Source organism: Anser brachyrhynchus (assembly GCF_964034855.1).
Source record: "Anser brachyrhynchus genome assembly, chromosome: 1".
Taxonomy (NCBI): Eukaryota; Metazoa; Chordata; class Aves; order Anseriformes; family Anatidae; genus Anser; species Anser brachyrhynchus.
In genome coordinates, this window is record NC_137694.1 from 27,019,612 (window position 1) to 27,033,392 (window position 13,781).

Consider the following 13,781-nt stretch of genomic DNA (forward strand, 5'->3'; position numbering starts at 1 on the left):
CTGCCTGTTTGGCAGATCAGATTTTAGCTCTCACACTTCCTAAATCCACCTAATGTGAGAATTTCAGGATCTTTCATGTTGCAGATTCCTTCTCTCCTCTAGCTCATCACACCTCCCATATTTTCTTGTTGCTCAAGAAAGAAGTTGACCTGGCCTCCTCCTTCAGGTTTCCAACTGTTCTGCAGCTTATTTCAGTCTCCACAGATCAGCCAATACCTGATTTTGCAACAGTTTGCATAATACATTTTGTGCTCTATTCCTGTTTTTGTAAAAATCTCAGAAGTTATTAAACCAGCTCAAGTTCAGTAATTAGATCCAGAGCGGAACATAGCTAGCAGGGTGTCTGGTATAAAGACTAGCTTCACACCACCTAGGACAATGATTAAGTGCTGCACTATTACAGATAATGCCTTCATAAATCTAAGAAGGCTCTTCTCACCTCATGCTCTCAGAATTGTTAATGCTCTGCCACTGTGGATCAATAAACTGTATCTGGGCCTCCCCACAAGCCAGCATTTTAGGGAAGCGTGGCCGTATCTGCCCGTAGGGTAATTAACACCACCTAGTATCCATTTTCTTGGCGTCTTCCAAATACACAACATAAGCTTTGCAGAAACTTCACCTAAGGGCTGGCTGCATGGACACAAGATCAAAGAAAACAAAGTTATCCATTTGTTATGCTTGGAAACTGTAGTTCGTCTTCGGCAGATGTGAACTTCAAACCCTTTATCAAAGGTCGTTCATGCATGTTAAGAAACCTGAGAGTATAACAAACAAGCCGATATTTCATTTGGAGTTTCTAAAAGCTACAAGAAGTGTTAGGAAAGATACTAAAAACAAAACCAAGAAACCGTGTCACCATTTTTATATAAATGTTACTTTTAAGTACTTTGACCTGTCTGCACCCACATTTTTTATGCAATATAGTTCACAGACATTCTTATTTCAGCTAAGAAAGCTTATTTCAATTAACCTTAAACCTACACCTTGTTAACTCAATCTAGTCCTAATTGAGAATCTACATAGTTTTTTTTTTTTTTTTGTATCAGCTTAATTAACCTTGTTAAAAAAAATCACACTTTTATTTAAACCTAAGGAAGGACAGTTACAGACAAACCTTCTAAGGGATCACCTACAATTTCTGAGAAGAGTAATCACAGAAAAGACTGATCACATCAATCACCCTAAGCTCTTAAGAGCCCAGCACAAAGGTTTTTGACACCCATTTAGGACAAGTCTTTCATTGCTCGATACCATATTGATGCGGTGTTCCAAAGAAAAGGGGGCCAGCAGCAAACGGACAGTGCTGAGACGTGACTACTGTGACTCTGACCATACGCCAACTGCTGCTGTTGGCTTATTTTTGGACATTAGCCTCCTGCACTAACTGGTGCGAAATCACTTCCAGAGAAGCAATCAGATATAACTTCAATCCCTGAAGGCCATGCTTGGCCTTGGGCTCAGGTATGAGGCCCTGGAAAAAAGCAACTTTATAAAGAAAAAGGAAGCCAACTCTACTTTCACTCTTCACTAGCGCTCCATTCTCCTTGCAAAGAATGAAAGCAAATGCCGTGCTGGAAAATAAGTGATTTTATTATGGTGATTTTTTATTATGGTGAATTATGCTGATTCTTTGAAAGTGTTCTAAACTATCTCTTGTAACAGAATTGCCATATCATGGTTATCTCATTCAGCTATTATTTTATAGTTTAGTGTCTCAGATTGCTGATAAGAAGTTTATTTTCATTAAATATCAGTCTGATTATATCCACCAAAAACTTTTACTATTATTTGACTGGTCATCCTCATTTGCTTCTTCTAAATAATTTAATCCAACCAATTCTGTGAGTTTGGATGCTAGAACACAGAAGCACAGCCCAATAATTATTTCCTAGCAAAATAATTATTTTGCTAGGTACTTCTAGACTGAACTGACGTAAAGACAGGACTACTGGCCAGCTTTTAGCCAACTTCATAAAAACAAATGAACACTCGAAGCAATCAATAAGCTCTAGCAGCTGATTTTCAGAGATGAAGTTCTCATTTCTGGAAGGCAGCCTGGCAGCATGCCCCCCCTCTTCCTCTGCACAGGGCAGCACAGCCTTGCCCGTGCCACCCCTGAGATACCTCCAGCCCTCTCCTGTCACTCTGACTGCAGTGCTGCTGGAGATGTGAGGCTACTTCAGCTTCCAGGCACATTTAGACTTCTGGCTCCACATAGATGGGAACAACGAGAGTAGCTACCTGCCGCTGGGCTGCTATGGGACTGGGTTTCCAGTTCCTGGAGAGAAGCAGTGAGATCACGGCTTCACATCAGCAGTCGCAGACTGTGTGGGGAGATGGTTTCAGGCTCTCATGCAGATCTCTGAAAAAATAATATTCTGAAATAACTGAAAATGTGTAGGTACCGTTAGGCTGCAGGGATGGTGGCTGTGCTGACAGGCCAGCTTCCAGACGCACGTTGCTTTGTTCCCCAGGGAAGCGTTCGTGTTTGAGGGGACACTATTAAGCATGGCAAGTCCCAACGTGAGCCTTTTCTTCTTGTCTTTTTACATAGTTCTGTGTGGCTATATATACAGTCTTTATTTTATGGAGGAAATAAGCGAACGTCACTACAGACACACAAACGGGGCCCAGCCTAGCTAAATGCCAGACACGTAGCTCGGCGAACTCCTGCAGCACAGGGCACTGAATCCACAGCTTCGTTCATCGCTGAAAAGCAGCCAGGACCCACAGAGACAGTAAGGCTTTAGCAGGCATGCAGTGCCCCCAGATGACCAACCTAACGTCTCTTTGCATTGAGAGGTGTCACTGCGGGCTGTGACTCGCAATGCCCACAGCGAGGACACCTGCTGGGGCATGCAGGTGTACCCGCGCACAGCAAGAACCCCAAATATTTATACCTACAAAGATAACTCTAGAAGAATGTCTAGTGTGAAGGCCTTTGGAAACCCGTTCTTTCTGGCACCCCTCTCTGCATGGACAGATTGGCAGTGCTTTATCCTGGGTAGGCAATTAAATCTCCTGGTCACTGTAGCTCTTGTATCCTTACGGGCTAGGGCAAGACCCACTAGTCCCATGACAGCATGGCAACTGTACATCTGTAAGGATGATAAGCTGTAAACTGTAACGATGGTGCTATCTGTGTCTTATTTTATGCACTTGAGGATTCTTTCATCCCAGAGCCATCTCCTTGTGCAGTCATTACGTTCATGAAGCCTCAGAACGAAATCACTGGTAAGTCAGAGATCTTGCAGGGATACGTTCCCGCTTGTACTGCTACAGAAACCATTCTGCTGCTGTTAAAAAGGGACACTGTATCCCCCCGTATAATCTGCATGCACGAGGCCTCTCACATTTGGGTGGTTTCCTGGGGGAACTTCCACTCTTGAATAAGACGTTTACAGCTCAGATCTTGCTGCTTTTGTATCTGTCTGCTCATTTCCACCATTCGGAGCTTTTTTCCATCCATCTGCGCAGGCAGCCTGATTATCACCCTCTTCGCTCTGCACATAATAATAACAGCTTATCTGCAGTTATCGCTGCGGACCACGCAAGCAGAGAATAACCAGGCTGATATATGCTGCCGAGCTACAGGAACACTTTCCCCGGCTTACTTAACCCTCTCACAGACCTCCACCTCCGCTCACTGCCTGTAAAATTTCTAGGGCTTTTTAGCTGAAGTGTTTGGTTTTGTTTCCTTCTGGACAACAAAGAACAGCATGGGATCTTCACGCACAACTTGACATGTTTCTTTACCAAATAATTCTGTATTTCTGATGTATTCTCTTTGATAGTCTAAATCAAAGCTTGAATGTATTTTAGCATCCATCTGCTGATTTGAGTGACTGTTTATTACACCTGCGCAAACACAGCAGCACAGTTTGCTACCACTGGGAGACAGCCTTGGGTACCTCGCTAATGCCAGTAATGAAGGCAACTAAATGTAATGAAGGCAATTAAATATTTCTTTCTGTCATGCTTCAGTATTACTAATTATAACACCTTTTTGTTTGTTTGTTTTTACATTTGTGACCAGCAGCTTTTTCCTTGTGCTAAGCTGGTTGAGAATCAGTGTGACTCATGGTAAGTATCGGCAAGCCAGGGATTTCTGCAGTTCGGGTTCTGCTTGGGATGCTGTCTCCTTACAGCATTTTCCCTGTTCTTGCAGCAGTGATCTTAGAGATAGATTCAGCTGCCATTTCCCATGCTCCGCGGAGCTGTAATACATGCCCTTCTCCTTGTAATTCTCTTTCTAGTGGTGTCCTCATCATATGATCCCTTGCTACTTTTAAAAAATGCAGCAAATATGTAAAGTGAAGAATATGTGATCCCCTTTTTCTACTGCCATCTGTAACTGAGTATGTTTTCCTTTTGCTGCACTTGCATAAGACCATACCCTCTTAGAAGTCCTCGACGCACCACAGGACGGGTACTTCCACGTTCAGATGAGTACAGCAGGAAATCCACACTCGCAGCAGCTTTCCAAGACTCAGTCCTCGCAACAAAATCTAAACCAGCATTTGCTGGCACGATGACATGCATGAAATCATATTCTCATTCTAGATGCAAAATCACTGGGCTAACGATGCCATGTTAAACATGAGAGGAGAGGCAAAGGGAGATGGACAATCTTTCCACTGGCATCTTCAAAGCCTTCTCAGGGCATCTTAAGCTACAGACCTTTTGAGCACAAGTCATATTCTTCCAGAGCTCATTCCCGCTGCTCTCCTATCCTTCTTCCCTGTTCCATCAATTCTTTATAAAAGCTATTTAAGGGTTATACAAATGGGAAAAGTCCCCACTGCAACTACATAATTCCTCCGAAAAGCTCACCAGTTTTGTACAGCTTCATTCTGGGCTCCTCCTCTAGGCTGAACCACTGTCTGGCACACTTTGAGGGTCACCTCAGCATCCTTCATTTCAGTGCACTGAGGAAAGATCGTCCCAGCCACTGGATTTCTTGAAGGAGGTCATACATATCTGACTCTAATTTTGTACCACTGCCTTTGAGTCCCACAAGAATTTCTCTTCTAATTCCCATGTACTGATCAAAACACTTGATATGCCTCAAGATGTCGATTCAAGATGAATCCACAAAGAGTCTTAGGACTCCTAAAATACTTTCCACATAATGCTGGGAAGCAACGGCACATTTCTTGGTCTAGATATAACATGGGTCCACTCACGTTCCTGGTTTCTGAGCATCATAATTTCATCTCTTAGCATAAGCTCCTCCTTGGTCAAACACACCAAAGCCAGCCAATTTTCCACTGAGCTACACTGGATTCTGAGTAGCAAGTGTTTTTCTCTGTAGTTTTACAGCTTAATTCCCTATTACAGAGGCTCAGTGCCCTATCCTTTGCAATAAGGAACATAATGGCATTTCTAAGGTTCTTTCAGCTCTTGTTACAGATAGCCACCTTCATATGAAAGGTTCTAACCAGAGACGTACCAGTGTTTCAGTTGTTTGCACCAGTGTTTCACCAAAGAGGAAAGATACCTGCTCATCCTGAAACTTGCAATACTCTGTCTCCCTGAATCTCCAATACTCTTTTCATAGCACGTCCTAGACCTTTTCCTGGTGCTTCAGTGATGAGCAGGCTCTTCTAGTTAAGATGAAAACAAAGGGCTTAATTGTTCTGCAAGTCATTTTTTTTAGCTGGGCATTGACACTAATTACCCCCCAAATACATAAAACTCCAGTGCTTCTACACTAGCTCAAATTATAGGCTATCGTCCCCTCTGCATGTACTGTACTTCCCATCTGGGTCATGTGGCCCGAAGGGACTCCAATAACCTTTTCAACTGTCCTTGGGCTTAAAGATTTATCCCTGTTTCTGGTTCTGTAAATCAAACCGGTCAAAGTTGAAGCTTGTTTTGATCTCCCATCATTTTGCAAACAAGCAGATGGACTGAGCTGGTATCTGTCTTTAGATGTAGGCTGGAAGTCGGTCCTGCTTTGAAGGAGGTGCTGGTCCCTTCAACACAAATTCTTCTGTGATTTTTGCCTTTAATTTGAAAAATCTTTTGTCACTTTTAACCAATCAAGGACCTCTCTATTGATTATAGCTTATGATTTTAGTTATGGCAAGGATCTAGTAATTAAACAATCTGGAAAAGAAAAAAAAAAGGGGGAGGGGGGCGTACCTTCGGATTTCTTCCCCGGTGCAGAAATTCACGTGCTAACTGCACTGGAGATAAGACTTGCGTTCAGTAACTTTCCATCAGACCCTTGCAACCTCCAAACCAATGGGACAGGAAAGGGGACTGAGGGCTACAAGAGCCAGATGGTCTGAGACTGTCAGGTACACGAGTCAAATCCAGCCTGCAAGATGTCTCCATTCACCCCAGCACTTTTCTTTGGGAAGGAAGAAAGGGCAATGCACACCTAAACTTTCCAAACAGCTGCATGCTTGAAAACAGCTCTATGCAGTGAATTCAAACTGCCATTAGCTCCCTCGTGGGCCGGGTTGGTGAGAAGAGGCAGGCACACTGGCCCAGGACGGCAGCACCCACCCCCAGCATCCCATGAAGCTGTGGAGCTGGGTTCTGGGCATCCCACCCTCTAATGAATGGAGGACATCACCTTTCGTCCAGCACTTGGCCATCTACTTCACAGAGATTGTCTCTTTTGAGCTAGTAGAAATTGCTCTTAATATCCAGCACTACGGTCTCTCATTTCTCAGTGTTGATGGCTGCTCTTACGCAGGGTTTTATAGGACTGCTCTCCTGATGCTATAAAATCAATTATCTTGGTGCGACCGTTCCCTGTTAATGCATCCTGGCTGGGAGTTTGGAAAAAGAATAAAAAAGCCCAGTGACGAAAGCACTTTGTGAAAAGACGGACTAGAAGGCAGTGCAAGCCGGCAGGGTTTCCATTTCCCTACAGAGATCACAGAACCACAGCACGGCTGAGGTTGGCAGGGACCTCTGGAGGTCACCCAGTCCAACCCCCTGCCCAAGTGGGGACACCCAGAGCAGGCTGCCAAAGACCACGTCCGGGTGGCGTTTGAAGATCTCCAAGGAGGAGACTCCACGACCTCCCTGGGCAACCTGTGCCAGTGCTCAGGCACCCACACATACAGAAGTGCTGCCTGGTCCTCAGAGGGAACCTCCTGTGTGCCAGTTTGTGCCCATTGCCTCTTGTCCTGGCACTGGGCACCACAGAAAAGCGCCTGGCTCCATCTGCTTTGTACCCTCCCCCGAGGTATTTATAGACACTGACGAGATCCCCCTGAGCCTTCTCTCCCCCAGGCTGACCAGCTCCAGCTCTCTGAGCCTCTTACTACTAGAGAGGTGCTTCCACCCCCTGATCACCCTGGTGGCCCTCCCACAGTCTCTTTCCAGCCTGTTCACTGCAGCCCCCACCTGCCCACCTCTCCATGGAGCGTGGCCTCCAGCACCACACTGCTCGTGTGCCCTTCAGTTTGGCGTTTCTCCTGCCCTTGGCCAGCTCTCCTGTCCTCTCCGCTTGTCCGAGAGGACCTGCTGAGCTACCAGGCAGGCAACCACGACGAGCATCTCCTCGAACAGACCAGACCAGACAAACCCCTCTTCCCCTCTAACCTTCACAGGTTAGCATTGCTGCTAGGTTAAAATACTACAGCAGGAGCAAACCCAGCAGCGTGAAAACATCACCTCGGTCTCTCACAGCGCACTTGCAGCCTTCCAGCAGCGCTGGGGCGTGTAATTCCCTCCCCGCAGCCTCCCGCTGAGTTATTCTGTCTGCGCTACCTGAAGCACACGCGGTGCAAATCCTCGGGCAGGCATGAAACCAGCTCTTCGAGCACCTCTTTGCTGGCTCTGTGGGCTCCAAACCACACTCTGCCAAGCTCCTTGGCATCACAGGGAGAGATTTCACAGAGCCGCATCGCCCCAACCTCCCCCGGGACTGCCGAGCCCCACCAGATGTGCTTCCTCTCCCATGTCAGTTTAATTTGTGCCTGTGGTGTCTCTCACATAGGCCTACAAGCGGGAGTCAGACAAGGGAGGTGTGCTGGCCCTGGGGGTTGTTATCCTCTTCTCCCCGGCCTCCTTCTGTCAGGGCCCAGCTCTTCCCAGCCCAGCGCCGCGCCACGTTGTTCGTGCTCCCCAGGCTTGGTGGAGCGCTGACACAGTGCCACAACATTTCCCGTCCAAAAGAGATCTCACTCTCAACTCGATTTTTAATCAGAGTTTCCCCTTCTACAGACTCTGAAACGACCTGGGGAAGCGGATCCACCTGTCAGGTCAGCGGGAGAGGCGGCACGGGCGGCCAGCTCGGCCCCTGCCACATGCCCGGCACCTCACGGGGCGGAGGCGGATGAGAACAGAGGCACTGGGGATGAACGACCTCCACCCCGCGTGCCTCCCGTGGGGCTCACCAGGAGGGCACGGGATCGATGGAAAAGACTGAGCCCGACCGTGCGGGAGCTGCCACACCACGGCCCGGCTCCCTGCACGGACATTTTCCTTCGCTCTTCCCCAGCTCGCAGCGTGCCGCAGGGTTAGCATCTGCTCGTACATCGCGTCCCGGCTTCCCCCGTCATGTCGGCGCTGCCCCGTGTTTGTCTTTCCCAGCGGCCAGGAAGAGATAAGCACACGTCTGTGTCTCTGCACTGCCCTCGCACTATCTCCCGCCGCCCTCCTCGCTGCCGTTAAAAGGAAAAAGCAAAAACAGAGTTGCTGAGGGGGAGCGTGTTTGGCCTTTAAAGTATTTGTGTTAATGAGTGACAGAATAAAGGATCTAAACCGGGATCTGCTCCACATTGAAGCTGAAGGATGAAGCGATGGTTTTCCTTGCTTGTTGTTTGGTTTTGCTTTTTAATCAGAGAAAAAGAGTACAGAAATGTGAAAGCCTCAGCTCCTAAATGCTAACTGCAACCAGCAGGATGAAGAGGCTGTAATCTGCTCATTTCATGCTTTTTGGGCAGCTGCAGCAATGGCTTCTGTAGTGTTTTCAAGGACCAGATGAGGCTGACTTTTATTAATTTACTTCAGCATTATGCAGGTCTGCCCAGTGGACCCAGCACGGCGCTGGCAGGACAGAAATGTTAACCCTCACGTGGCCGCACCTGCCACTCGACAGCTCAGCAATATGAAGGCAGGAGCAGAGGGGAGGCCAAAAAGCCCTCATTTTGACTCTGTTTTGCCCAAATTAGTTCCCATTCAATTCTCTTTCTCTGAAAGCAAACCCTCTGGTTCCTGGCACGGCAGCAGCACTGGGTGTGCAGCCTGCCCCAGCCAGAGCACCCGCTCGTGCTGTACGTAAATCCTTCTGAGGGTAAATAAACGCGGCTGGACCCTCCTGGGGAGCTGTAGGGGATGTTACAGCAGCTCCCACCTCGCTTTTCTAAATTCACTCAGGTGGGAGCCATGGAAACAGAAGCAGCCCCAGCTGTTGTCGGTACCAACCAGTCAGCACGGGGGCGGCTGCACCTCCGCGCCCGCCGTGCCAGCACGCCATTTATCGGTGCACTTGGCAATGCGGGAGGGGAGCCGGGAAACGAACACCGACCGCTTTCGGCTTCCCACGCCTGCAGCAGGCAGTGCCCGCAGGAGGGCAGGTGCAGGGCTGATTTTATCTCACAGCGTGCTAACAAGCACTTTGCGCGGGCACACACCCAGACGCACATGCAGGCTGCTCATAAATTTGGCCGCGGCACCAGCTGCAAACACCACGCCGGGCATTTCTGCTCGTATTCTGCCGACCGAGGGCTTCGAAGGGGTTTGCAGCAACGCGTGAGAGACGATTCTCAGAACAAAAGCAACCCCGGAGCAAATTTTGCTTCCATTCTGCCTGACCTTGGCCAGGCTTTGTGCGGGAGGAGGTGGGGAGCTGCCGCCCAGCACGGGGAGCGGTCACCCCTCGGGGAGCAGGCTGTGACAGGCGGCAGGAGGTGATCCCGAGGTGTCCCCGGGCTCCCACCGCTGCTCAGCAGCAGCCGAGCTGCAGAACGGGTCCCAGACCCACGGCGCGGGGCCGTGCCACCACCCCGCCTGCTGTAACGCTGGGAGCAAGCCGCTGCTTCGCATTCGGCTCAGAAACGCTTGCAGCCCGCAGTGTTATTTCTGCAAAAAGCAAACGTTCGGCGTTTTCCAGTCGGCAGATGATCACTGGATAAGGCAGGTCGCCCCACACAGCCGCACCAAAAACAGCATTTACACAAAAACGCTGTCTTCATCCTCGAGCAGCTTAGCCAGGAGCTAATTGCTGTTCCCGTTGAAGCGAAACCTGCCTGCTTCCCATGGCATGTGCCTACATTGCTTCTATACAGCAGGCTCAGCTAAGGTCCTCCAGCACAAAGACCAGGAAGAAACCAACAAACAATGCTGTTATTTTGGATTTTTCACCCATTTAGAAATTGAGAAATACTCCCAATATTTAGAATTCGACTTAACTCATTTAATTCTCCAGCCACAGGAAGGATCCCAGGAGAGCCTCCCTTCTCCCCGAAGCAAAACCAAAGCGATCGAGATTGTTTTTCCCTTCAGATTAAACCATCCTTCCTCGGCTCTAGCCCATCTAATGCTGCAGCAATCTCATCCCCTCAGCATCTCATCTGAGCACTGCATTCATCCGCGCGGCTGCAACTACAGATCATTGACAAACGCGATCTTATCGGTACCACGTCCGAGTGAAACTGCCTTTATCCCCGCATCCTTCGGCGGCCCGAACCCAGTGATGCCGGCACGGAGGATGCAGCCGCAGCCAGGAGGGAGATACCTCCCTCCTGCACCTCTCGCCCCTTCATAAACAGGCTGGGCACCGCAGCTCTCGGCACAGGGAACGCAAGCGCCGGATACAACAACGAGACCGCCAGCCCTGTTCAAAGAGAAAAAGGATGCAAGCGGGATGCATTTACTTACGTGAAGACTCAGTGCCAAACATGGCTGGCCCCAGATGCTGCTATTTTAAAAAGGAGAGAATAAAAAAGAGAGGAAGACGGAGGGAGTGTATGAGAGCAGGGATGAGACTGCTACACAGCAGGGGTCATGAAGCCAGACAATGCAGTCCAAGCTATCCAAGCTGCCAGACTCTCCTCTCCTCTCTTCTCTTCTCCCCTCCTCTGCCCCACGCTGCAGACAGCTTTTCCTTGCCACCAAAGGTCCTTCTTCAGGCGGCCAAAGGCAGGAGCTTCTGTTTTAAATCCAAGAGATAAGGGAAGGCCGGCGTCCCTCCTGTGATAGCGGGAGGCAGAAATAGGTAGCAGCCACCAGACACTGCAATCCCCAGCCCCTGCTCTCAGTAAGACAATAGCATAGCTCATGCATACACTGGATGACGTCAGGACACTGCAAAGACTGACTGCTGCTAACCAGAGGCTCGCAGGGGGCTCGGATGGAGCACGGCGATTCAAATGGGAATTCCTTTGTCACAAAATGCAGAAGACAAAGAAGCCGACGTGTATTTCCCTCCCCGATGATAAACCCCCCCCCGCCTCCTGCCCCGTGCTTTTAATGCCAGCACTGAAATATCTGCCGTGAATTCGCCCTTCTCTACTCGGCTGCACAAGATGCAAAGTGTTTCTTTGCAAACGCGTCATGCAGAATAAATTTCTGGGACAAATGTCCTAGTAAATGCCATTTATGGCATATTCAATAAAGAATAATCATGAGTTTCCATCACTAACCCTCTTCATTATTTTTCCCTCAAAGAAAAATTAAATTCCTGGGCCAATCTACACTTCAAACATATTTTTCACGTGGCGCTGGCCAACTGTCTGATTTACTTAAATCTATTGTCAAAATACACTGTAGCAATGCTCTAACCATAATAAGTCACACATTTAAATAAAAAGAAAAATCCCAAACCACATTGATCCCATTGATAAAAAGCACCCTAGCAACCAAAAAATATTTTCTTTATTTTTTATTCTTTTAAACCATCTAGATTTAGCATTTCTTAGCCTCTGCAAGTGCATTTTTGAGTGCATTGGACATATCTTTTCTGACATTCAGTAATTTCAAAACGTTAAAATGTAGAAACAAAGACCTAAGCTGACTCCTTCCAGTCCTACTGCAGACAAAAGGCATTTCCATGCCTTGTGCTGGCAAGTGCAGCGAAGCAGTAAGCTGATGTTTGGAAGCCTGCAGACATCGGGGGTCATCTATAAGAAAGGCAGTCTGGAGGGGGTAAAAATTCGAAGGTTTCTAATAAATCTCCCTGAGCAAGCATCTGCAGCTACTTACATGGCAAGCGCCGATAAGCGCTGCTAGAGGCCAAGAAGAAAGGGAACACGCACAAATCCATTAGGCAAAGCACTTAAAGAAAAGCAACCCCCCCATTTCTGATCTTCTGCAGATTAACTGTTACCAAACACTCCCACTGCTCTGCCTGCTAGGGGGGTTTGTGCATTTTGCGGAATGCGCCGTGTCACTGTGGCCGGCAGGCTGGGAAATCGGGTAACGTCTAATGCTTGCAGCACCTTACACCAGAGCATCTCAACAGCTTAAATCATTCGGGGGCCAGCCAGCCATCGGCTGGGGTCACAGCTGCCCTAAGAGTAGACTGGAAAGCAAGGTATGAGTTGGAGCTGCAGATGCCCACTGCCACACCAAGTCCTCTGCTCTTGGGGACGGGGAGCGCAGCCCCAAGCTCACACAACCCTAAACGCATGCAACCCCAAGCTCACACAACGTGTGTGCCCAGCGATGACAGTATGGACCCTGTACAGCACGGGGCTGTATTGAGCCCCATCTCCTTGTCCTCATACAGAGGGCTGGGGGCACCTCCAAGGCACACCGAGCTCCTATGGTGGCCACCTCCGCTGGCACAAAATGCTCCTCAGCTTTTCCACAGCTCTCCACCCCGTTTGTCAAACAGACTCTTTGTATTCAGCACACACCCTGAGAACACTTAGTCCCACCAGGCTTTTGGGAGCGTTTTACTGTGTTTCATCCCTGGAACAGAGCCATGGGAGAGGCTGTGCCCTGGAGTGAGACATCTCACAACACGCTCTGTAACAGGCAGCTTCTGGTCTCTCCGCTGACAGACAGGACACGGGAGCACGGTGACTCAGAGCAACCCTTAGGCAGCGACTAACCAGGTGTCCTCCATCTGTTCTTAAGCACCTGAAATAATGACCTGGCTGTTCAATCGCAATTAAGATTTCCACTCATGTGCATGGGTGCTCAGCACCATGAAGACCTGTCCAAATTACTTCTGGCCACAGAGCTGTAAGGGCTGTGGCACAGATCCTCTGACGAGGCCCACAGTGTGGCTATTCCCAGAACTGAAGTAGTTATTTTGACTATTTAGAGCTGGTAACACCTCCTTCGGCTGTACCAGCTTGACAAAAAGCTGTTGTGTGTGGAGCGAAGCAAGCCTTCTGGATCAGCTTTCAAGTGACCCAGGCAAGTTCACAGAGGAAACGTGTCCATTATGTACCTAAGCCTCTCAGCACCTTCAAACATCAATCTCTGGAACAAAACCCTTAGTGTTAATGTGCAGTGGCCTAAGAATAAGTTTTGCTCTGATGAGCAAATTCGAACTCCCCACAGCATTGTTTCCAGGGAAGGTGACAAAGCTCAGGGCCTTCCAATGACATCCTTGAAGGTGTCAGGGAGCCCAGGCCGGCAGCCAAGTTCTCATTACACTGACGCACATACCTTGTTGAAAAGCCCAAATAACCCCTGCGGTATCTGTGCAAGGATTTCATAACACTCCTGGTGGTTCGCGTTATGTTTGCCAGGTCAGTGCTTTAGGTTGTGGGGAAAGTGACACTTGACAGACTACTGAAAGACCTTCACTGAAATTCTTTATCAACTCTATCTAAAACTCGCAGCAAAATGACTTT

The 13,781-nt window shown here is 48.6% G+C and overlaps 1 protein-coding gene across 4 annotated transcripts in view; it reads right to left on the reverse strand.

Annotated features, from left to right (window-relative positions):
* Nucleotides 1–13,781, reverse strand: part of ST7 (suppression of tumorigenicity 7) — a 145,853-nt gene that overhangs the window by 95,168 nt on the left and 36,904 nt on the right. The window contains exon 1 of one of the 4 annotated variants that reach the window (XM_080591448.1): nucleotides 10,852–11,338. The exons of 2 other annotated variants lie outside the window; for them this stretch is intronic. In XM_080591448.1, the coding sequence (XP_080447574.1) occupies nucleotides 10,852–10,873 (22 nt within the window). In that variant the 5' untranslated portion in view covers nucleotides 10,874–11,338. Of the gene's footprint in view, nucleotides 1–10,851; nucleotides 11,339–13,781 lie in introns of those variants that run through there. One more of the 4 variants, XM_080591450.1, reaches the window with a different exon arrangement.